Source organism: Acanthopagrus latus, chromosome 6 (genome assembly GCF_904848185.1).
Source record: "Acanthopagrus latus isolate v.2019 chromosome 6, fAcaLat1.1, whole genome shotgun sequence".
In the NCBI taxonomy this organism is placed as follows: Eukaryota; Metazoa; Chordata; class Actinopteri; order Spariformes; family Sparidae; genus Acanthopagrus; species Acanthopagrus latus.
In genome coordinates, this window is record NC_051044.1 from 33,141,050 (window position 1) to 33,168,066 (window position 27,017).

The window sequence follows — 27,017 nt, forward strand, 5'->3', positions numbered from 1 at the left end:
GTCATCAGATCAAGTTAAAGATGATGTAACAGCTAGTAGTGATATTTTGAAAGTTTAATCTCTATCCCAGCTACAGTGATGCATTTACATGCATACAGTATTAAGACTTTAATCCTAAATTGAACTAGTAGAAGCAAGAAATCTTAGTCTGAAATACTGAGATGCTCTGAATAGCCACTGAAGTAACATTGTCCGATTTCAAACCATATCCATGGCAAAGCAGTAGCACATCTGTAAAATCTTTATCACATTAGGTTACTGAGATTGACTTAAAATAGACCCCCAGTATCTATATACAGAGAACATGTGTTTTAATGTTCAGTAACATTGTATGATAGACAGAGATTGTATTTGTGTTGTGTTTTTATATCCAGTTGATGTGCAGTGTCTGGACCAAGAGCAAACATAGAGTGTGTCAATGAATTTCAAAGGCAAAAAAACGATGTGCCATGATCAACACATTCTCATACCTTAACAACGGAATAGGTTGTCTGCCAATGATCCCGTCTGTAGGAGTCCTGTGACAGGCGACATACTAAACCTTTGTGGTCATATGATTAACTTTGTGAACCGGTTGCTGTTTGGTTAGGTTGACAGTCATCAAAGATCATGGTTTGTGCTGATATAAGTACATTAGTTGCACAGAAGCCCTTCTCATACTGATTCACCTTACTAACTTTCGCTTTATAATTAGCAAACCCACTAAAGGTCGCTGCGTAACAATAAATATAAATAAGGGCAACCAGCACAGGTGATTAGCGACCAGCACAAATTACCTATATGGCTGTTTCTCATGTAAGGATGGGCTGACCATAGTGCATGACCTAAGAATAGATGATTAGCTGAGAAAACAAAACCAAAACCAACAGAAAACAAAGAAAAGCTTTTATGCAATTTGCTTTAGAGGAAAAGTAGTGGACTAAGTGTGAAAGAACTTTATTTATCATCCATTCATTGCTTTTCGCTTATCTGGGGCTGGGTTGCTGTGGCAGCAGGCTCGGTAGGGTATTGCAGCTCCTCCTGGGGGCAAGCCAGATAAGATATATATTCCCTCCAACGGGTTATGGGTCTCTCCTCCTCCTCATTGGTCGTACCTGGACAACCTCCAAAGAGAGTTGCCCATGAGGCATCCTAATCAGGTGCTCAAACTAACTCAGATGGCTCCTTTTAATGCGAAGGAGCAGCAACTCTACTCTGAGTCCCTCGCAGATGTCCGATCTCCTCACCCTGTCTCTCAGGCTGAATCCCGGCACCCTACAGAAGGAGGTGCTTGTCGACAATTTGTATCAGCGATCTCATTCCTTTGGTCACTACCCACAGCTCATGAGGATTGGAACTTGCATAGACTGGTAAATTGACAGCTCAGATTCTCCTTCACCAGGATGGTCTGGTGCAACCCATACCCTCTGGTCCCCGTCTTAAAGATGGGAATGACCACCTCAGTCTGCCACTCCAAAGGTACTGTCCTATGACATCCATGGGACACTAAAGACACATTTTAACCAAGACAGTGTCCAGCGTCATGAGTCTTCAGCATCTCAGGGACACAGTGGATAGGTCACCAGTTCATCACACGGCTGATATATAGGGACAAAAAAACCCCAAACATTCATACACCTACGGACAATTTAGAGTAATCGATTAATATAATATTTGCAATATTGATTGTAGGAGCTAGCCAGAGTACCCAGAGAGAACCCACGCAGGTACGGGGAGAACATGCAAAATCCTCATAGAGAGGCCCTGCCCAATCTTAAACCAAGGTCCCTCTTGCTGTGGGGCAAAAGTGCGAACCACTGTACAGCTGTGCTGATGGCATCCTTAACCCCCAGCGGGGTTCTTAGGATGCTGCCCCGACAGGCACCAAAGAGCACAGCTGCTAGCAGCCGGCTCTAAAGTCAGTGCCAGTTTTTTTTTAAGAAGACAAATATTATTGCTGTAAACTTTAATGTCAAGTGTGTTGCATTTCAAACTATCGCCAGTGAGCTGTGAAGAGTTTAAAATGAAACAAGCCAGGGGTTGTGTAGTTAGAAAGAAGCAAACTTATCAGACCTCCCTAGCCTTCTCCTCACACTTACCTCAGGCCTCAAGCTACATTAGCTGCTGTTAGCATAATACACCTGAATCTCTGACCAATTCAGCATCATGGGTAATATAGATGTATCGCCAGGTTTTACCAGGAGGAAGAATGTGATATGTTTGGTGGTGCTGCATCAATTTTGGTCCTCTTTATAACCAACCCATCGTAGTCTGAAAATGTTGTAAGAGCTTTACTGTAATTATGAAGTTCTTTTATTGAATTTGAACACCTAATAACATGTATGCTTAAAATAGACTAGTATCTTCTTGGTTTAGCTGAGTGTGTGAGTAAAGGGGTAGTTTTGTGTGAAAAGTGTCACAGTAGTAGATGGTTTGATTTTAACAAAGACATTTTGTCACTGTACTGCACTAACTGTATTGGAGATAAAGCATGTCTTATATTACCATAGAGGCATTCCACAGACCTCCAGGCAGACTGTGTGTTAGCGTGTGCCTCTGTGTGAGTGTGTGCTGCAGCAGCAACAGAGACAAGAAGGACAAAAAGAACGAGGGAAAGAGCATCCTATGATCCTAAGGGCAGTGGCTGGCGTAGAGACATGCTCTTTGAAAGCACAAACACACGGATGAAGAAACAACTGCTGCAGACAGTCTGGAGGCATGTGTATGTGTGTTTTTGTGTGTGTTGCTGTCGTCTGCTGTACTGTATCTTCCGCCTCTTCTAGCACTCAGACTAAAAAAGATTAATGAGCATTCTGCACATCTGACTGGAGTCTTCTTTTCAGACAGATTTTATTGAAAGTATTTTTATTTGCACAACAAGCTTCTTAGTTGTCACCATTTCCAAAATTACACTATGGCTAGTCAAATGATCGCACAACCTCTGATATTATCACAGATATCACTCGTTCCAAAATTTTTTAACTCTGTTCTGAAGCTTCCTCTTTAAACTGATTAATGAACTGCACATTGTAATTTGTTTGCAAAACCGGATTCAAGAAGTCTTAATGTTGTTTATCTGTTTACTTTATCTCTCATCAGGTCTGCTAAGTGGTCACGACAGAGTGGGTGGACAGACAGAACATAAGTGTCCACACCAGTGAACGTAAGTCAGTCAGGTTTTTTCTATGCTATGTTACTTTTGCTATCAACAAATGCTTAGACAGTAAACATCAAAGAGCAGTTTATCTGTTGATTTGTCTTATCCATTAGACTTTGTAGATCCCAAACTGATAACTTTATTACATAATTGATCTAAATTGGTTTTAAAATGTTATAATTTAAACAAAAACAAACTCAGTGTGTCTTGGTAGAAAACTAAACCTTACTCTCACTTACAAATCAGAATCAGAAATTCCTCAATTAGTCCCACAAACTGTGAAATTTGTGCATCACAACAGCCAAAGGACAGTTCAACATAACAATAAACAATGATAACAGTAAACAATATAATAGAAAGCTAAGAAGAAAAGCTAGAGCAGAAATAGAAATAAAATTGTATGTACATAATATGTAACAATATAAACAGTGTAATTATAAAGAGTGTAATCAGTGTATTGTTATCAATAAATAATGAATATGAGTATGAAAAACTCATCAAGGTGTCATTAAGGTAACTCAGTCAATTCATATGAGGGGCACCCTCTTTGAATCAATCCATAAAGCTCTTGGAAGGTGCATTTTAATCACTGCAGCTCTCACCACTAAAATTAAAACTGGTCCTAAATTACAAAAGACCAAATACTATAATTGATCTTTACTCCTGCTCACTCAAAGGAAGCTATGACACATGTATGGACTATTTACGAATACCTAGGCATATTTTTTCAGTATGCATATTGCCAATCAACTGAAAATGCTTTTTTAAAAAACTGTGTTATGCATCTGATGCTGCATAAAACTACTTTCAGATGATCAAGTATTTGCTCTTTGTTTAAGTAGGGTGCTGAACACAGTGCAGATACTTGCAAAGTGCATTGCATATGTCATGATTTCTTACATTTTCTTCTGCAAAAATAAGTCAGAATTTCTGTTTAGTGACGTTATATACACTGGTTTTTCTGGTCACTGACTGATTAAGCCAACGTTTTCTGGTCACTGACTGATTATAGAGCCATGCTTGTGATGATCATAGCCCCTGTCAACATGTCTGCCTTGCATAGACAGATGTTGATTTTGTGTTATTTAATTCGAATTTATTGAAACTCTTTCTTTCTTCCAAAAATTGCTACTTCCCTTGTTAGGATGTGTCACTTCTGGCCACATCACATACAACTGTTATCTCAATGGTTGCTCTGACAGTTCCAACCGAGGTTAAAGTTACAATAATTTTAACTTTGAGTGACTGTAAAAAGCTAGTGCTTCTGCCTAGTTTGGTGTCACCACTTTCCTTATAGGGAACAGTTTTGCTATTGATCATTCGGGCACCGTGTTCAGGCTCACATTAATCTGTCATAGGTGTATTTATATTGCTATTCATTGTCAGGATATTGTTGAATAAACTACCTTTGTATATCTCCAGCCTTGTATCCTATCATACCAGCAACTATAGCACAATATCTGCTTATAGGATCCTTCCCAAGGGTGCACTCAGAGCTTGGTAAAATTGCAAAATACCATTACCTTTGACACTTCCTCCTTTGAAAGCCTGTTAAGGCCTTTTACAAACTGCCCTGAAGGAAACAACTTGCTGTTTAACATAATCCTTGTGTTGTGGATATCACTGGTATGACCTGTATACCTATTTCCTTTTAATTTACCCTTGTGTTGCCGTTATGAATAGTATGTGCGGTTCCTTTGTCTGTGATTATGCTTTAAGTTTTGCCCTGGACTCCCTGGAAGACATTGTCTTGTATGTCCTCTGGACTTTCCTGGCTAAAAAAAAAAGATTTAAAAATGTCAGGCAGTGTTTCTGTTAAGCTGATGCTGTATGTGAGACTTGAGTACTCAGAAGAACAGACTGGGTAAACTACTTGCTGAGATGGGCCTTGGTGACATGATACTTGACTTGAGACCCACCCTCAAAAGACTTGAGACTTGACTTGGACTTGTGAATATTTATTTTAATTTTTTTGGCTGATTGACATTAAGAAAATGACTGACTTTCCAAATGTCATGTCATGTCACATCATTGTCTGTAACCGCTTATCCCTTTCCATGGGGTCGCGGGGTGTTGCTGCTGGAGCCAATCCCAGCCTTGTCTCAGGGCGAGGGCAGGGTACTCCCTGGACAAGTCGCCAGCTCATTGCAGGGCCCTCACATGGCAGCAACTCAATGCATTTAGGCATGTAGACATGGTCAAGACGATCTGCTGCAGTTCAAACCGAGCATCAGAATGGGGAAGAAAGGTGATTTAAGTGACTTTGAACGTGGCATGTTTGTTGGTGCCAGACGGGCTGGTCTGAATATTTCAGGAACTGCTGATCTCCTGGGATTTTCACGCGCAACCATCTCTGGGGTTTACAGAGAATGGTCCGAAAAAGAAAATATCCAGTGAGCAGCAGTTGTGGGCGAAAATGCCTTGTTGATGCCAGAGGTCAGAGGAGAATGGCCAGACTGGTTCGAGCTGATAGAAAGGCAACAGTAACTCAAATAACCACTCGTTACAACCAAGGTATGCAGAAGAGCATCTCTGAACGCACAACACATCGAACCTTGAGGCAGATGGGCTACAGCAGCAGAAGACAACACCGGGTGCCACTCCTGTCAGCTAAGAACAGGAAAAATAGAGGTGGAAGTCATACAATATTTAAGGAACAGTGTTTGTGACAGTCTCATTTTGCAAAGTTATGCCATTTCCCTGCAGTTATTGGAAGTAGGTTATTTCCACTCTAATCCTGCTTCTGGGAAAACTCATGGAAGGTCATGAAGCAGTTCTCATGCATACACAATACATGCTGCATACACATCACGCAAATTAACATGTTAATTTTAGAAATAGCCTGCAACAGGCCAGTCTGTTACTGTTAGCTGTAGCCTGACAGGCAGAAGGGAGAGGCCAGACAAATTTCATCCATTTGTCTTAATGGCTTCTATGATGCACCTATTAATGTAATGTAAGGAGAAATACTCAGTTTGTGTTTGTGTGTGTGATGACAATGTGCGCCTCCAGTTGTGGGCCTCAGGGTAATCTAAGGTAACTGTGACCTGGTTGTGTTTTTATCTGTTAGGGCTCTCTCTCTCTCTCTCTCTCTCTCTCTCTCTCTGGTCTAGCACGTGCTGAAGGAAACAGAATCTGTGACTTTTGGGGAAGATTCGCACAGTTGTACTTATTGATTTGTGTGTGTGTTTTAAAAGAACACATATTTTTGTTAGAAATTATTTTACATACATTGTTCACATCCAGATTTGTACATATTCAAATTTTGTCCACAACTTCACATTGTTTGATACAGGTGCACAAATATGTTTTGCACCAAATATACTACAACAATTGGAGCAAAAATGTGAGCATGTCAGTTTTTTAATCTGTGACTTGTAAAATAGGATTTGTGCATCTGTAATTAAGAATTTGTGAATGTGTAACTGTGTAACACTCGATAAACTAAGGACACAAAACTGACACATTTTTAGATCAGATAGCAAAACTCAAGTTGCAGCTCAGGGTGGCAGCAGGTGAAGTCTGAGAGAGAGGCCACATCACACATTCCCCCTCTTTATAGGTCCTCCCCCTGAATCAAATTAGGGCCACCTGGGAGGAAGCTCAAAACAAAGGGCATTAGAAACTTTGGTCCTACATCTCACCTCCAGCAGGGGGGAACATGTAACACAGGTTCTCAAACCTTTTGCACCAATAATACCTTCATATAAACGCAGTGAAAACACAAGGTTTGTAAAATGGGCCCCAGGTTTTTGCAGCCTGCGGTGTAGCTGCTATTTTCCTCTGTCATGTGAGGTAATGTGTAGTATGTAGTATGTGACGTTCACTGACCCATTTTCGCCTACATGTACACTCAGCTTCAGCGTATCACTGTGTGCTATAATTCATAATGCACAGCAGTGTGTAGAGAGGGTTCCACAGGTGGAGAAACACATTGACCTATTTCTGTGAAAGTGAACTGACAATTTTTTATTTTCTGTCCATGTCTCTCTCAATTCAATTCAATTTCAATTCAAATTTGCTTTATTGGCATGAATGTTATGAGAACTATGTTGCCAAAGCATCAAGAATCAATTAAACAAAGCAAAAAATACAATTCGTAGGTTAAAATACAAATACATGAGATGAAACTTAAAAAATAAAGAGAATAATGTGTGTGTGGAGGGATTAATAAAATTGGGTATCTTTAGGCAATTACAAGTTGTCATATACAATGAAAAATATATACATATATAGTTCACATTAAATAATAATAATAATAATAATAATAATAATAATAATAATAATAATAATAATAATAATAATAATAATAATAATAATAAAACAACAATATTATACTATAGCAATAATGGTTCTGATCAACATTCATGTGTTTCTCTAGCATTATGGCAGTGTTACATATTGTGTAGCTGTATCTTCTTCCAGACATACTTTTAACAGTTCATCACATTTTGTTCCCTGATATGATGGATCTGTTGCAGTTATCTGCGGGAGGAAAGCCTCTCTCTGTTTGGTACAGGGGGAAGGAGAGGAGAAAATGGGCCTCAGTTTCTATTTCTCCTGAAGAACAGTGTTTACATACTCATAATTCTCTGGGCTTCCATTCACTCTGATGCCGACCTTTTTCAACCTGTATTTGATGGTCGGTGAGTCACAGTCTCTCCATGACTGTGGGACTGTTGGGAATAAATCTGCAATTCATAGCGCATTTCTGTCTTCAGGCTCATATTAGACTATGTGGTGTTTTCTTTCCTAATCCCTTCTCTCTTCAATTTTGTGTGTGTGTGTGTGTGTGTGTGTGTGTGTGTGTGTGTGTGTGTGTGCTGAAATGGGTTAAAGTAATTAACAGACACTGACACTGGACAGGTTTTTATAAGTGGGCTGCAGAGATTTATTTATGTAAATATGTGTGTATGTTTGCCTTGCAGAATGAGCGTGTGTTGGGTTGTGTCTTCATCCATACAGGACCTTATGTACAGTACTTGTGTGCGTATGTGTGTGTGTGTGTGTGTGTGTGTGTGTGTGTGTGTGTGTGTTAGTGAGTGTGAGAGAGAGAGAGAGAGACAGAGGGAGAGAGTGATTGCCAACCAGTGTGGGGTATCAACTTCCCAGGGGCAGATTAGTTATTTAGTTGAATAGTGTTGAATGTTTCTTTTCATTTAAACAACTGAAATCATCTCAAGTTGGTGGAAATTGATATTTGGTATGTTCCACAACTGTAGTTCCTCAACAGTAAATCCATTTCCCACATATTGTCACAGTGGACCACAAACTTTGATCTTAACATTAACTGTATAACATGAGACTGTCCCACACATGCACAAGGGGGTGGAGATGTGTTCTGAGATTTACAAGCACTAACTCTACTTTTTTAAAATCTGTGGCAGAAAAATCTGCAGGGTTGTCTACGAGATTCTGCAGCCACAGATTAGTTCACCATTGCATAATAACATATTTTTTTCCCTTCTAAATTCTAATAAAAGTTATTACTTTGTTTATTTGTAATGCAGTAGTTCATTTTGTTTAGTCAGTAACACTCTGTGATCCTTTGTATTACATCACATTCTCAACCCTCATTTTATTACATTTTCTTGGAGATTTGAAATGGCAACCTTATGGTAAACAACACCCACCCCTACACTCACACCTGTTTCTTTTTTTTCCATTTATCCTGTTGTCGTAGCTTTGAACTCTACTGTGATTTGAAGCACAGTGAAGGATTGATCCTTGTGGGAGGTGGCAGCATAGGGGACAGGGATTAACAGTGGGCAGGTGGTCTTTGTATGGCTGCCAGTGCACAGACCTGGCAATCATGTGGAGGTGGTGGGGAGTAAAGCAGAAATCTTTGGCCAGTGGGCTGACCGCTGAATAATGTAATAATGTGGCAGGAAGAAGAGTTTTGTGTCAAAAAACACTGATGTTGTGTCCATGCTTTCACTGGCCTACAAGTTCCTGCAGGGTCAGTGAGCACTAAGTTAACTGAGTTACGAACTATCTTAGTTTAGCAATGTTTCCTCTATATGACCTACATATGCAAATAAGACCAACACCAAGAAGCAATTCTATGTAACTTTAGTTCTCTTATCAAAATTACTTTTATGGAGCAACCACTTCTAACCTACGTTAACCAAGGAAACTGAAAAGCATTACACATATTACATTTATATCTGACATTGCCACAGAGAGATACATTACCTCACTGCCATGCATCCCACAGAAAGCTCTGTGCTCTTTCCTTCACTTCCAAAAGAAATACATGCCTTAGCCAGATCAAAATGTTAACCACAGGAGACAGGGGTGCACAAACCAATTTTTCCACAGGGGCCACAAGAACAAACACCAAATTAAAAGCTGCTTTAATAGTGCGATAAATATCACAACATTGTCTTGTTAGAATATTCAGTCAGGTCCTCAAAACTGATTTATGGAAACACATTAATGTTTATGACAATTGGCCAAATGGTGACATTCATTTGTGTAAAATTGCATTTTGTCTTTTGCATTATGAATTAAACGTTATTTCAATTTAATATTTAAGATAAGGACATTCACTTTGTTGATATGAACCCCTTAAGCTCCAAGCCAATTTTCTAGGGTTAGGGTTAGGGTTAGGGTTAAAACCCCCAAGGTTGCCCAATTGAGATGACACCCATGAGCAGAATTTGAAACATGTTTTGACTATGGTGAGATGGCAAGTGTTAAACAGAAGTATCCCCCAGTTCTATAAAGTCTAAAGTCACCTATAAAACACCCTTTTGTAACATCAAGTTGAAAATGAATGAAAATGTGCATTGTGCCAAAGACACTGGAATGATGAGATGATCGTAATAATCCATTATCCATCATCATCTCTGGGCAGGTAATTTAACCCACATTTAAATGTTATTTTGCTGCTGTGAAGCAGCCTGTGATTGGACTCTAGAAGAATCAGTGCCACACAGCTTCTCCTTGGCTTTGTTTCTAGGCTGCTCTCTCTCTAGGGAGCCACACAGGGACTCAGCTGTGAATGTAGGCCAGAGTCGACACACACTGTTGTGCCAGTGTACATTCTGTACACATCGACACACACGAATAGCTTATACTGTAGATATATTGTACGGTCTACTACTGTCTTCACCCTAACCATTTATCTCCGTATGTGTACACACAGGTCCTTGGTGCCGTGGTCAGGAGAACCATCTAACCAATCAGGAAGTGTCCGGGGAAAGGCTGTCCATTGGTGGGGGAGAGATGATGGGGCAGGGTGCGCATGCGGCCCTGGCTCTCGTGTTACTACTGCTGCTGCTGTGGCGCCAAGCAGCACCCATTGAAGTCCCACAAGACCGTAAGTCACAGAAATAATCACATCCTCTTTTTCCAATATATTAGAGCAAAGTATGACAATTAATTTGGGTGAAAGGAAGTTGGCTGAGATAAATGGCTGAGATGGGTTTGTAATTGGGGTTAAACAGGAACAGGACTTTGGACAAACAAAGTGTGGTAGGACTAGGATAGCTATTATACTGCATAATTTACATTCCATGTGATGTCAGAATATGCCCTCTAAACCCTGTACTGCTGACACAGAGCTAGAAGTTGTTTCAGCTTTCAGCTATTTCTATTTATACATCCTTGCTTTTAGTAAAAGACAGATCATTTTAGGACAAACTGCAAGAGCGACATATTTTGCAAGGCCATCAGTCCACCAATTGTAGACATTGTGACCTTGCAGTGAAGACATGTATCGAAAACATTTTGGCATTGTGAAGAGAGAGGTGCATGACTAAAGCAAAGGTCCATAGTTGGACTTCAATGGAACACAGTTGTCATGGACTGTTTCGTTTTGTTGTCTTTCCACTTGTCCGTGAGGGTCGCGGGATGTTGCCATTTCCCCCTAAGGGGCTGAGGGGCTTACTGGGGCCAAATCCAGTTCACACAATGGGCATAGGCCAGGGTACATCCTGGATGAGTTACCAGCCCATTGCATGACAAGGTGGAGCATGGACTGGTGGAGGACAATTTCTACATTACATTGTACAAATGTTGAACATTTTCCCTAGTAAGTCAACGTGGCAGAAGAGTCTAAAAAACAGAAAAGCATCTCTAATGCAATGAAAGTGCAAATACAAAATAAAAAAATGTATGCATTATGAGATATTGTATGTTTCAATTACTCTTACCGTGGCTATATTTAAACATTTAAAGCACCAACAAAATTAGCATGTTGTGTTTTCATTCAATACCCTACCATGTTGCAGAACTGACACACAGTCCTTGTCCTTTCTGCAGCTCTCTCTCTCCCTCTCTCTGTTGTAGGTGATCAGGAATGGGAAGATTGTCGACTCATTATTTAACTCCATAGCTCAGGAACAGCAACCCAACTAATTAATAAACTGTTTACTTTAGAATCCTAACTTCATCATCAACAGTTTCTTTGAAATTAAACTGTAGGCAATAACTGTTTGCCGAAGTAAACAAAATTAAACATCCTGTCAGTTAAGTGAGGTGAATGCGTAGCTTCCAAAGCATTTTTGCATTCACTCTCAATATGAAACCATAAATGTGTTGCTGGAGATGGAGCAGTGATCACATTAACATTTGATTAACATGAAAATAGACTTTACTGTTTAATATATCAATGGGTAATAGTGTGTCACTTTAAGTGCTCTTACCTCTCTGTACCTGCACATAGTTCCAAGAACAGTGTTACTACTAACAGCATTTGTTTGTACAACAGCTAAGACAGCTGCAGGCAGCTAAAAAAAAAAGAAAAAAAAAAAAGCTGCCGTTCTGAAATATTTAATAATGGTAACCCTGTTTACATGCTTTAAAAACCCTCCTAAAGTGGAGTTTTGGCTTTCCATAGGTATCACATAGATCTGTTTGGACATTAGGCTCTGTAGTGAACGCTGAGCATGATGTTCTGCTCACTGATTCGTCAGGGAATCTTGCATAGTCTCACTTCCTGGGCCAGTGAGCAATGTTTGTAGCCAAGCTACTTTCATTGTTCACATTGAACGAATATTATCACCCTGAAAAAAAGTCACTGTTGCATTTGCTGTCCGATGGCATATAATAACCTTCATCTATGGTCAGTAAATTAAATACAGGATTACCAGTTTTGCTTGAAAATGCCAACAATAGAAAGATAAACTGCTACTTGGTAAAGAAAAAAAAGAAAATCATATGGAATCCTAACTGTCAGACTCGGACAAAAAGAGGAGTCAGATGCAGAATTGTCAGAAGTAATGACAGGCTTTATTTCCTGAATTGCAACTCTTCAGGCGGAATGATGAACAAATTCTATGATACTCTATGGAAGGACAAACAAGATGAACAAGACAGAGAAACACCAACAGAACAAAAGGCGCTCCCGAAGGAGGAAAGCTATACTAATCTGAATTCTGAATCTATAAAAGTTTAACAAACAACAAAGCTTTACTACTCTATGTCTAAGAAAAGACCATGAAAACAGCTAAACTGAAAGTCAAATTACTAACCAGAAATTTATGAAATCAAAATCACTCTTCTCAAGGGGATACAAAATCAGAAAATAAAACCTGACAATACTTAACTTCAAGAGATTCAAGGCTGTGAACAGGGCTGGATGTACATGACAAAATACTCTAGCAACACAGACAGGGGAAGACAACAATCGTTGACAACAATCAACGATTAGGGATGATGTCAGACCAGGGACACAAGAGGAAGGGCAAGTGACCTGAAACAAGATGAGAGTTTCAAAATAAAACATGAATTTCACAAGACAAACCCCAAGACAGGACGTCCCTCACCGCGATGTGACGCTAACACATCCAAGTACATCTTTTTGAATAAACCAAAATTCCTGTTTGAGTTTAGGGTAAAAAACAAACAAAAAAAAAACTCCTCATTTTTAAAATTTGATTATAGTAAATACATCTATACTCAGCAACATTATATGAGCCAGTTTGATTAATAATTGATTAATGATGCTGCCTGCTGGAACAGGTCTGGAGAGTCAGATGCCCCAAAAATTGTTCCAGGTCCTTTGTCATTTTGGTAGGTGTACTGATCACATTTAATCGACACCAATCCATTTTTCAGGTTTTGCAATACACCCATCACTGTTTTAAATCACAAACCAATGCTATATTAAACCCATCATTGTGAGATAAGTATGGCACCACATGCTTCACAGTGTGGTATTCATTCAGTAGACAGAACAAGAAGCCTCATCCCCCCATGTTACTTATGTCTCCTTATCTGCTTCACAGCAAACTGCACTCATGACCTTTATTGATGGGAGCTCTCCGCATATCGCTACTCACACACACACACACACACACACACACACACACACACACACACACACACACACACACACACACACACACACACACACACACACACACACAAGCGTGCACACGCACACACACACACAAGCGTGCACACGCACACACACACAGTCTATGTCTGCATAAAAATATCTGAGGGGCATGTGATGAATACTAGGTGTGTGGAGTTGTAGCTCCAACAAAAAGGCAAAAGGCTGACAAAAAATAGTTATATGTACAATACATTCAGGCAAAACACAAGAGTGCATAGCAGCATGGATGCCAGCATAGCACACATATCAATACTCATCTGTAACTGTAAACCTAAGGTCAGGCTTCTGACACAGGGTCACTTCATCATTGTGTGTATGTGTATCAGTGGGGAGGGGGCTTAAATTACAAACTCAGTGGTAAGTTCAACTTGCTACTAAATATCTATACATACAGACATTTAGAACATTTTTGGGATGGCATTTGGAATGTAGGAGAAATAAGCATCAGAAATTCTCAGAATATATTGTATCCAACCACTGCCACAAATAAACTAGATAATCCACTGTAGTAAACATGCTTTTAGTCTGGTCAAATGTTCTTTCAAAAATGTGCTCCTGTTGAAAAATAATTTATTAGTGTCACATTATATTACGCTCACTTACAGCCAATTACCTAAACAAATGTGACACCTTACAAGCAAAATAACCATCAAAATATGAAGTAGATTTGTCATACCAAATGAAAAGAAATGACTTCACCTGACTAATGGTCACTTTTTGGCAGATATTTAATCAGCTCACTATTCCACAGTTACCAGCTTACTGGTCACTTGACTTTCTTTTGTCGCTGCAAATTGCAACAACAAATATGAATCACATACAGAATATAGCTGCCAAGAAAAGCTTCACCACTCACTGAGATGTAATTTTTTTTTAATGTATTTGACCTGTAATGCAAAGCTTAACTTGTGTGTTGTCTGTTTCTTCCTTACTACTGCTCATCCTTTGCTGATACTGGAACTCCTTACAGGTGAGTCCTCAGTAATGGTTACTCTGTTTTATTCTGTAGATCACAGTTCTCACTCTCATATTTGTAATGACTAATTCAGATATTCTATTACATACATGTACACTTGAACAGTGGTTGTCAACTGAGATTTCCCCTTAAACATCAGATCACTGTCCACACAGTGTAGACCCACTTCATGCCGACTCGCTTTATTTCCATCCACCCACCCACTCTGTCTGATACAAACCTTCTTGCTGTGAGAAGACAATCTTACAGTCATTAATTCACAATATGACAACTAAATTGGGGCTTAAAGCTCAACGAAATTGGCAAAGCAAGAGAGTACAATCAGGGCTTAAAACATTTTCTTTCAAGATTATTTTTATTTTTGATAGGTTCAGAAACATTTAAAGAGCTTGTAGTAGTACTAGTACAATTTTGCTCTACAATATGTATCTATCTGTATATCTATATATCTATTTATATGTATGTATATGTGTGTATGTGTGTGTATATATATATATATATATATATATATATATATATATATATATATATATATATATATATATATATATATATATATATATACACACACACTTAAATATAAGTTCACTCATTGCTGCAATGCTCCATGTGATGACAAAAATAAAAAATGGTTTCAGGTGGGTATCAGCTCAAGCCATCTCATCACTGCATAATACTTTATTTGTTCTATGTACAGCGTAAGGTGAAATGTTGTTTTCTAATATAAATAGTGCCAATTCACGCAAATATTCTGTAACATTTCAATTAAGACTTAGTGAACTACATTTCAAGTAATGGCTTTTTATTAATTTCGTTCAGACAATGTTGAATTACCTGTGCACAACCCACCAAAAATGCACCCAATCAGTTTTGAACCACTGAGCTCTAACATAACATAACATGACATGATGCCAAGTTGTAACATAGTGCTAATAGATATTAATATGCTTCTAATATGGTTAACAATCACATTACAATTTTTCCATCCTTGTCTGTGTGTCTCTTTGGCTTTACGTTGGACTAACAGCAAAGATCCTGCAAGACCGTAAGTTTTTCCTGTCACTGCTAAAATCCACCTACTCATTTATAGCTTAAAGCTTGTGATGCTGCAGTAGCACAGTTGTTTATTCTCTTGCTCCATACAGACAAAACAGAATACAACAGACACAATAGATTTAGGAAACATTCTGTTGATAACCAAATATATAAAGCAATATATTATTCTTATTTCAGACATGGTTTACAGAATATGAGTCTTAGAGGATGTTATAAGCTGATATGTTGAGGAGTAATTTCCATAATAATTATCTGTCATAGCCTGGCTTTATCGAAACTAAGCATACTGTAGAAATAATTGCATGGTTGCCATGGCAACATAAGGGATGTGTATATGCTCCTTTTTAGCAATGGATTAAATTAGCTGGAAAGCTTCAGTTACAGAGTCCTCTTAGTTAGACAGGAATTCAGTCTCACAGTCCAGTCACACCACCTTCTTTTCAAGCAGAGAGCTTCTTCTTTAATCCTGCAGGAGGCTGGACCTCTGAAGTGCTTGTTATCGCATGTTGTGTGTACAATATGTGTGTGTGTGTATGTATTTGTGTACAGTAATAGATTCAAAGCCCTACAGGGCTCTGTAAGCTAGAAATGCAGAAGGGCAGAGAAATGCTGGCTGCATGGTGTTGAGGGGTTTGGCTTAAGTGAGCCATTAAATATGTACAGCAGACTGAACACAGCTGGGGAGATGGAAACTATGATCTATTTCTTTCTTGAACAGAATGAAACAGAAGAAAAGAATAATTAGGTCAAGGCAAAATTCTATTAATTTCCTATTGTCAGCACTATTGTGTGTTTCCATAGTGATACATAGTCTTCCTCTGTGCCCTAGAGTTCCATGGTTGACCAATAACTATTAAAAAAAGCAATCAATGTGTGTGTGCAATCTCTATATAAGACTTATTCCCAAATTCCCCTTTGTCTCTCCCTTCCTCCCACAGTAAAGCAGCCCCCAACTATAGTCAAACAGTCAGTGAAGGACTACATTGTTGACCCAAGAGATAATATCATCATCGAGTGTGAGGCCAAGGGCAACCCAGTGCCAACGTAAGCAGTACACACACACACACACCACGCACGTGCACACGCACGCACGCACGCACACACACACACACACACACACACACACACACACACACACACACACACACACACACACACACACACACACACACACACACACACACACACACCTGTCTTTTTAAACCCATTTTAATCTAAGTGTTAAAATGTCTTTTTATTTCATATTTAACATGTAGACTTTTATCCTGGTGGGTGCCTACACCCCAATAACATAGAGATGAATGAAATTCAAACCAGCTGTTGACTGTTTGTGTGTTCTGTGGATTATCCAGAGTAACGAGGTCACATGATTAAGAGGCTCCCCATGCGTCAAAGAAGGTGAAAATTGATGTTCAAATATCTCCACTTTAGTCCTTGATATGGGTCAAAGAGTAGAAAATGCTGGATCCTACATTTACAATAGTATAACTATGGCACATCATTGTAGACTTTTATGCTGCATTCCATTTTAATACAAATACTGTGATCTGCACTCTACACTCCAGCCCCTTCCTTGGGTGCTGCCATTGTTGCATGACGTCATTAAACTCTGGTAAAGTCGGGATACATTATTGTGGTCTTCCAAGTACAATATGTGGGTAACGGTGTCTTCTGGAGTCACTGGCAAAGTTTTACTCATGACAGGTAAACTGTATTATATGTGTAAAGTTGTGCAGCACACCTTTAACGGAAATGAAATTAAGATGGTTGAGTGGCTGAAGTTGGTAAATGTAGAGTAGTTTGCCACTAAATAATGAAGTTGAAACCAGCCCACACGTATTATATATCCCAAAAAACAGGCTGAAAACCTCACAGTAAGATTGATGTGTCAACTTGACACAATGACAGGTTGCAGACTATGAGCACCAATCAGAAACAGCTGGAGTGTAATTGGAAGAATGTGGCACAGCTGAGGAAAAAGCAGTCAAGGGATGATTCCTGTGATGCTGATAGGAAGGCACTGTCTGTCTGTCTGTCTGTCTGTCTGTCTGTCCATCTATCCCTCTGGCAGTGAGACTTAGGTGCAGTGACAGAGCCAACCAGATGTGCTCTTCTGCCACTCCAGCCTCCTCTGTCTGTCTCACATAGAACATTGTCACCTTAGCCTGCCCCCCCCCCCCCCTCCCCCCAGTGACCCCATAACCCCCTCTAACAACCTTATAAACACAGCATGACAGCTGTTTCTGCCAGCCCGCCATTCAATCATTGTCCTTCCATTAACTTTCATCATTCTGTTCGTCTCTGATATCTGTTCCAGCAGCTCTGATCCTAATCAAATCTTCCTGTCATCCCATCTTTGAACCCTATTTTTGTTTTTTAGCAAAAAAATATGTCTCACATACCCATTTATCCTTTTTGAATGAATTCTCATCAGTCATCTCCATCAACATGATTTGGCCCTGCAGTAGGAGCCACACTGTGATAGTAGCTAGCCAATAGTTACTGCTTTGTCCTCTTCTTCTTTTTTGCACTTTATAGCAGGTGGCAACCAGTGTACATTACTTGCACTGCAGGTGTAGCCAAACTGTTATGAAAAGTGACATATCCAGCCTCTGCACACACCGTCAGTTGAGAGTTTCTGCCCTGACATTTTCAGTGGCAAAAATGTTCACAGTGAGGAAAACATTATGACAAAAGTGAATAAACAATCAGCCTTCCTGCTGCAGTCACACTGTTAATAACAACTACTCCATTAGAGGTAAGATCGGGCCTAAAAAATCCAGCCCGACCCGACCCAGGCCCGCAGGCATTAAAGCCCGACCCAGCCCGAGCCCGACCAATTAACTTGATTTGCAGGCCCGAGCCCGAAGCAAACCCGAAATTTCAAGATTACGTTCACGAAATGTCCGCAAAACCGTGCGCAAAGCGTGCTCTTGCTCTGCGCCTCCTGTTTAGTAGTAGTTATATAGCAATTACCTTACAGCGCTGCCTTCTCTGTTTTATCCAAATTATTTATTTACAACAAGTATTCCTTAGTTTAGTATCCACACATCGTTTTAGTATACATTTTTATAAACATATATTTATTTTTAAAAAAGTCAGCGAGAGAGAAGCCCGAGCCCGACCCGACCCGACCCGAACGTAATGATTGACATTTTAGGCCCGACCCGACCCGAATTTCGGGCCGGGTCGGGCTCGGGCTCGGGCTCGGGCTCGGGCTAAAGATCTTACCTCTATACTCCATAAGTGTCATGTGCCAGGCTTATGGTGGATGTTCATGGTGATGAATATGGAAGCACATTTCTGCCAGTTAATGATAGGATAACATGAAAAGCTTGATGAAAAGAATATTCACACGGTCAGTCATAATCATTATTATATAGTAATATAATTATAATAATATATATATAATAATATATATTATATAATTTCTAATTCCATTTCTAGTATGCATGACCTCAGTATTTATAAAAAGCTGATTACAGCACTACATGCAAGAATTGCAGTTTGAAGCAAGCTAACATTAACTAGGATGAAGACTGAATGATGAAAACATCCTTTCATTTTTGAGACAGCTAAAAGGGTCATGTCATGTGCACACGTGCATCTTAGGTGCACTCCAGTACATCACACACACACACACACACACACACACACACACACACACACACACACACAGGGTCGCCAGTGGTTACATCACAGGGGGTATGACCGGTTCAGGACAGTGGTACATTGTTTATTTTGAGACAGATTGGCTTTATGTAAGACACACAACCACACACACACACACACACACACCCTGACAATGAGGCCCTCACTGCCACTCTCCCGTGCACACACATAGGCTCTCCCCTTCCCAGGATGGGCATTGTGCTCCAATAATGCACTCAGTTGACTATTCATGCTCATGAAACATTCAGCGAGAGGGATCGTTAACTTATTCACTCACAATCAGTCTCTCACTACGCAACACGCACGCCGCCCGCCCGCACGCACACACGCACGCACACACACACACACACACACACACACACACACACACACACACACACACACACACACACACACACACACACACACACACACACACACACTTGGGTCTCCAGTTCTTCAATAGTGGCTCATTGTTCAGGCTCAGTAGTGTGCTGCACTTCAAACAGGCAGAGCTCAACTATAACTCGCCTAAAAATGACAGGAAACATCTTTTTAAATCCCCGCTTGTGACTAAAAATAGAAGCTGGTTATGTAAGCATGTTCAGTGTTCACTAATCAGGGAGACCTCTGGAAACACCACATGGAGCAGGATTAAGCTGGAGCACTATTATATGCACATGAGGAGCGTGTGCTGTGGTAGGTTTTTGTGCTGCTGTTGTGTGCCAGTTGAGTAATGTAAGATGGCAACCACATGACAAGCACATTCACATTTCACATTTTCTGGATGTTGAAAACAATTAAAGAGTGCATGTAAACATGTTGAAAGCCCAGTGGGCAAAACTTCATGCCAAGATAACTTTTGGCATGCCTTACCTGCCTTTTAATTATTGATTATTGATCAGTGAAACAGAGAAGTGTGTATTACAGCTCATAGTCAAAAAGTATGCCTTAAATGAGCCGTCGGGATTTCTGTGAAGTTGTGATGTCCTAAGTATACAGTTGGCTGTTTCCCCTCCATGACCACTGTTGCAACAGCACCGGCTGAGAAATGGTTAAAAACGATGGATGCCTTTTCTGGCCTGTGACAGCTGACCAATGAGAACAGACTGGAGATGGGGCCTTAAAGAGACAGACAAATAAACGGACTGCTCAGACAGAGGGTGAACGGAGGTCCTGTTTTTTAGTGGACACCCAGAATAAAAATATGAACCTGAAAATGTGCATAATGTGCAACCTTTAACAGAGTTAGAGCCTGTTAATTCCAGTGACCTCTTTTCAAGAGCTGTTTAATTTACATTCAGCACAACCTTCTGCAGAAGTTTAAAATCCTACCAGCAGCAGGAAGGGTTTCATTCTGGAAGAACTGTTAGTGCTGGCAAATCAGGAATAACTCTTGATAACTGAAGTGTTGAGTTTCGTTGACTGTAGCTTAACATCAGTCAAAAAAGAGCAAAATGGAAGTGACAGGAATAAATTAGTAAATGAAAACTGTCCCTGTCCCCTGTGGGTGTGACATGACTCTATTCTGATAGAATCCATCCTGTTTACTAACTGTACAATGAATTTATCAAGACAACAGATAAATGTGGGTTAGGGTTAGGGTTTTGAATTTGAATTAACACAGCTCTTAGTATCAACCGCACAGATCAGGAAAAAGAAAGGTTTCTCTGGTAATGTAATAAGAAATAAGATCAGGAAATACAATACGACTTAACACATACACAAATACACAGATATAGTTTCAAAACAAGGTACATTCATTTGGGATAAAGGCCTGGTTCCCTTTGAAGATAAGCAGTTTCTGTTGCTTGATAATGTAAAGTTCAATGTTTTCTGCTAGGGAAGTCAGTTGCAATCAACAGGGAGTGCTTTTGAAAACTTTCTTGGCTTGAATACACTATGAGGTAAGAAGACTATTGACAAGTGACCAGACCATGTGTATTAAACTCAAAATGAGACAGTGAATTAACATTAAATACATAGTTCTCTCTGATTTGTTGTCTCCTGGCTCAGGTTCTCATGGCGAAGGAATGGGAAGTTTTTCAACATTGGGAAAGATCCCAGGGTGACGATGAGAAAACGCTCTGGAACTCTAGAGATTGGTTTTCGTAGCGGTGGACGACCAGAGGACTACGAAGGAGAGTACCAGTGTTTTGCCAGCAACGAATTTGGAGTGGCTTTGTCCAACAAAATCCTGCTCCGGGTCTCCAGTAAGAACACACAAGAGCACAAATGTCATGACACAATATTTGGAAATAATGCACACATTGCTATATCACCATAGGCTGCAGAGGAATGTGTTGAGTCTAAGCATTATGGTGTTATATGTAAGAAAATATGAAAAGAAAATGCATTGTGATGAATTATGATGACGTAACCACCTGAAATTCCCCCCAACCCTGACCCCCACCAAACCTTGTCTGACTGAAATTCAATATTTAAGTATAAATACAGTATGTATAATTCTATTCTTCTCATTCCCTCTTGCCTCCCTCTCCAACAATCCTTCCGACCCCCTTCTACTCTCCTCCCCTATCCCATCCTCCAGAGGCTCCTCTGTGGCCTAAAGAGGTGCTGGAGCCCGTGGTGGTGACTGAAGGCTCCCCGCTGGTTCTGCTCTGCAACCCCCCACCAGGCCTGCCTCCTCCGTTCACCTTCTGGATGAACAACGGTGAGCGCCAAATACACACAAATCTACACTGTGTGTATTTCTCTGTCTCCGTATGCAGTCTGTTTTATTTGTGTGTCCTGCTGATTTTCTTCACCACTGTCTCTGTAGTAGCCAGTGGAAAATACATTGTCACTCGTTATCTGGTTTATCACCTTAAGGTGGACTGATACACGTGAGTATGTCAGCCAGAAGCAATGTTACAGCTGTATAAAGAAGCTGTTTAGCAGCTTAGTGAAACAGAAATAAAACTGTTTAAAACAAGTCATTCACTTGAAAATTTCCATTACAACTGATTTCTCTCCCGGTTAAAAGCGCAGCTTGGTCCCTTAAACTTATGTAACCTCAATGAATAGCTTATATGACACACATTTGTCCTTTAGTCATGTCATATAGCCCAGACGCTGTAACATGCCAACGCCTGATTAGGACTGCTGACCCAGCTGCTGATTGGTCCTGAGGCGCTGTCTTGACGACCATACGGCTCATGTCAGTTTGTGCAGTTACAGAGTGTGGATGATGTGTCTGGACGTGTGTGTGCTGCAAGTGAACGTTTGCCTATAGTAACTGTAGGATGATACATCAGCCGAGTTACCAGAGTGAATTTGAACAGAAGTCCAATAGCATTGTATGTGAAAATATATGCATCTGCATGCACATGCAACAGTCTACAAAAATATATTTTTTAAAATTATATATAATATATTTTTTCCTTTGATAAATTAAGTGACATTAGCTGGTGAGTAGCAGAAGAGAGCAGAAAACTGAGGTAAAGATTAATATCACATCACATTTTTGAGGCACTTTACTTGAGTGTATCCATTTTCAGCTTCTTTATACTTCCACTGCTCCACATTTATTTGATAACATGCAGATTCAGTGATAACAGGGCATTACTTGTGATGTGTAATCAATCAGATTGTGTTGTGGGTGGGACATTTAATGAAGGCACAGAGAGTTGACTACAGACATACAGAGTGGTGCGCCAGAGCCAAAGTATTGCTCTTAAATGAACTCAGATTATTGTCAGTCAGACACAAAAAACAAAAATACAGAATATCGCCAGATTATCGGCCTGGCCCTATCAAATACAGACTTGCAAATTCAAAATGTATATATCCTGGAAAGTTTCCTGACAGAATAATGTGTCAGTTCAGTCAAGGAAACTCCCATGAAACAAACAACTACCTGGGAGACAAATACTTAATTACAGAACAATAGAATAATGTAATACTGTGACTTCAAAGTCCTTTACTTAATAATGTTGGATCTGTATGTTTTCTTGATGCCTTTACTCATCCAAGGTGATTCCTCAAAATTAAGTTTATGTTTAACAATACAGCTGCAAATCCCCATGTCTCTGATGCAGTGTTTTTAGAAATTAATTGTAAATGTTAAAACAGTACTACTAGTCTACTAATGCTGAAGTTTCTATAAGCTACTTACAAAAAAAAAGTTTTAATGTGGTTTTCAATGACCTCCCTTTTCCTTTTTCCAATTTCCCTCTGTCCTGCACTGTTCTTCTCCCATGTCCTCCAGCTATGACCCCGATACCTCAGGATAAGAGAGTGTCCATGGGTTTAAATGGAGACCTGTACTTCTCCAACGTTTTGGCCAAAGATGCTCACACTGACTACAGCTGCAACGCTCGTTTCCTCTTCACACACACCATCCAGCAGAAGAACCCGTTCACACTCAAAGTTCAGCCCAGTGAGTAGACACCACACGAACACACGCACGCACGCACGCACGCACGCACGCACGCACGCACGCACGCACGCATGCACGCATGCATGCACACACATTCTTCAGATATTCATGTTGTCATGTCATTAACAGGTGCCACGGCACTCACAGTGCGTAAACTTGGTCCTGTTGTCTCTCCATGTCTGCTGTACACGTTTTAATCACACCAGTCCAACCCAAATGGAATATGACATATCTCTCCATCTAGAGGTGATGTCATGTCATGACATGATATGAAGCTGTTATTTCCTCAGGTTGCTGCAGCTTATAGAGAAGCTAATGAAATGATCTTCAAATAATGTGAAATCTGTCTTTCAGCTTGTGTTTGTGTGTGTATGTGGACTGATGAGCCACTGTGTGTGCCTGTGTTTTCAGAGGAGCTGTATAATGACACATCTTACAATGCCACTGACCCCTATGGTGGTGAGTCACTTCCTGTCGGGACAACTCCACTTCCTGTCCATATTCTCAGTCATGTCCCTCAGTGACATGGCTAGCGCACTAACCTGCTAGCTCAGTGATAGTAAAGTCATCCACTGACCTCAGACTGACCTTAGTCACATCTAATTTCCTAAGTACTCTCTACGGGTGTAGAACTGACTGTATCGTTCCGGATGGTTGTGTTTCTTTTAAGGCGGAACTGATTTTTGTTACTTTTACCTCTTCTCTCGTTTAAGAGAGAAAAATCCAAAAATCTACATATATACAGTATGTCTCCTGGAGTTTATTCTTACAGACACAGCAGCAGCCATATGCTTTTAAGTTTGGGGCTATAGCTTCATTTCTCAAAGCTCATCTTAAACATAGTTGTTTTTGGAGTGGTGAGTTGGGCCTTTTGCAGGAATTTATTGCAGGAGACTGGAGTCAATTGCTTTTACTTTATGTTGTGTAAGTGCGTTAAATTAAGTAGATGATGCAACGTAGTGGACATTGTAGGTAGATTTTGTGCTTACTTGACAGCCATTCGCGTGCAAAAATAACGCTACTGGGGAAGGTAGAGCATCATTGTTTGATGAGTTGAGACTGAGAACGTTGCAGGTTTTTTAAGGTGGATACAGACATTTTTTGATAGTGCTGGAATTTCTTGTGTTTACATACAACATGTTTAAAACTGGTCATTAATTAGCCTCAAAGATCCTAGATTTTGTTGTTGTTTTTATTTGTTCATTATTATTATTATATAATAATATAATAATAATATATTAATAACTTACGACCATCTCTTGGCACACAACAACTCTCCACTGAAAATGCTAACATGACTGACAACCACAGACATCCTTTTTCCCATTCAATCCGTGTAGCGTCAGTCAGTTATTCATTGAATGTAGAACCTAGTCAAATGACATCATGTCCAATTTAGGACCAGATGTGACTTCCAATAAAAGGCAAACCAACATATATCTGTAACCTAAATACACTCACTCAGTAGTATTACTTTCATTTAGTCCATAATCTGTTTTTAGCACACAAATAATGTTAAGTGATCACATGCAGTGAATGAACATACATTAATAATTCAAATGTATGGCACATAGATGATTGATTCTGTGTATTTATTATGCCACACACCTATTGAATGAGCCCATGAGCTAGAGGGTACAGATCAGCCAGTGGCAGCATATGTGCTATTTGCTGAACCGGGATGACAGTGGAGCCCAGGGCTAGGCGGGCTGTGTCCCTGAGGGAGAAGATGCTCCTTGCAGCAGACCAGACTGGCGGCTCTGAGCCCCAGTGGGACTAAAGACACTGTTTCCCCATGTTTCTAGGATGCTCACTGCAAAGCTTTCTCTAGCGATTTTCTATAAACCCACTCTGACATTTGTTACTGCTAACCCTTGATGCCTTGAATTCCTGTATGTTTCCTCCTTTAGTCATTCTTCTTCTGTTCCTAGTGTCACACCCTCCTTGCCCAATGTTGTCTGTTTATTAGCCACTGGAAAAGCTAACCTCTAACAGATGCTTTAATCCCATACAGATCTGTATCACAAAGGAGGCAAATGCTAATTTAATCCCACACACTTTTCAGCTAGCTGTCACTCTCTGATTACTGGGTTTTATGTTCAAAGTGTTAGCTGCATTTGTTTTTGGATTGGATCAGTCAGATCAGCAGTGTGCAGTGTTGAGCTCTAAATTATAATCAGAGTCAATCATTTTTTTCACTCAGTTGCCATACATACATCTGGATTTAGTACAAGGTCAGCACAATCCTTTCAGAAGTCTAAAGAGAATGTTAACCTTCTCCCCTCACACATTTGTTTGAATCAAATAATTACTCTAAACTCTTACTCTAAAGCCATTCTAAGCAGATTTGCTTACATTGAAAATTGTTAAATTGAATTTACAGCTGATGAAGATTCGGTTCATTTAAAACACTGAAGGGGCTTGAACTGTGGAAGAGCTGATTGTTGTTGAAAGTTTAGTTTTAGCTGAATTATCAGTTTATATATGAACACTTATGAACAGTAGAATAGGTTAAGAGTCAGGGCTTAAAACAGCTGAAATGACAGTTGATGAGTAAACACTAAAAGCAGTTGAATTGCTATTTGAAAAGGAACAGATTAAAAGCAGTCAAAATAAATCAGTAACTTCAATAGTACTATATCTGTTTATAAAGGTGTCTCTTCTATGGTGCATAACATCAAAACATCAAAATGTAACATATTATATTTGATTAGTCACTGTGAATGTGAGAGAATGTGTTTGACTCTTTACTGGTCAAAATGCCACATAGGTTTGGCTCTTGTAGTATGCAAACAAAGACAGCACTTTGCAGTTTGCTCACGTCATGGACTGTGCGGCTGAACTGGCTTTTTGATTAATTTATGCTCGTTTTATTCACAGCTTGTGCTGCAGCTCCAATTAACTGACTTAATTTGAATTAATGTTTAAAAGTGTATTCACTATATGTTTACAATAAATCTTTATCATGCCTACTCCTTCACAATCATTGCACTACATGTGTGAGATATGAAAGACCTTACAGCCTAAAAGCCAACTCCAAATGACACCATAGTTCTGTTTTAAAGGTTCTGGTTTTGGCAAGGCAGCCAGTTACAATTCCACAGCAGCTTATCGCTTTTTCCAAACCCTATGGGAAGCTTTAACATGGGGTTAGAAACCAATGCTGTCAATTACATGACCTTACCTATACTTCAGTTTGATGTTAAACTAATGTCATTACAGCTGAAAAACTGGGTAGGTTTTATCAACTGCTTTATTTTACCTTTAATGCCAATCGTTTCCATCTCTGTTCGCCTGGCAAACATAAAGTGAGATCAATGACCCTGTTGTTGTTTCTGCGTCTCTTAATGTCTTCTGTGAGAGAAGCCAGAGGGTGTTAAACCCATTTACAGGCTGCTTTGGCCTCACAACAGATTGCAGAGAGAGCCAAAGCCTGGCAGAGATGGAACACAGCCACAAGGAAATGATC

General features: G+C 39.8%; 1 protein-coding gene across 17 annotated transcripts in view; it reads left to right on the forward strand.

Moving 5' to 3' along the window:
• nfasca (neurofascin homolog (chicken) a) overlaps positions 1-27,017 on the forward strand; it is a 148,446-nt gene that overhangs the window by 77,503 nt on the left and 43,926 nt on the right. For 10 of the 17 annotated variants that reach the window (XM_037100917.1, XM_037100926.1, XM_037100922.1 and 7 more), the window contains exons 2-9: positions 3,079-3,142; positions 10,287-10,460; positions 15,488-15,505; positions 16,455-16,560; positions 21,184-21,380; positions 21,719-21,841; positions 23,378-23,548; positions 23,960-24,007. In XM_037100917.1, the coding sequence (XP_036956812.1) occupies positions 10,367-10,460; positions 15,488-15,505; positions 16,455-16,560; positions 21,184-21,380; positions 21,719-21,841; positions 23,378-23,548; positions 23,960-24,007 (757 nt within the window). In that variant the 5' untranslated portion in view covers positions 3,079-3,142; positions 10,287-10,366. The remainder of the gene's footprint in view (positions 1-3,078; positions 3,143-10,286; positions 10,461-15,487; positions 15,506-16,454; positions 16,561-21,183; positions 21,381-21,718; positions 21,842-23,377; positions 23,549-23,959; positions 24,008-27,017) is intronic. The other 7 variants (XM_037100925.1, XM_037100923.1, XM_037100932.1 and 4 more) reach the window with 4 other exon arrangements.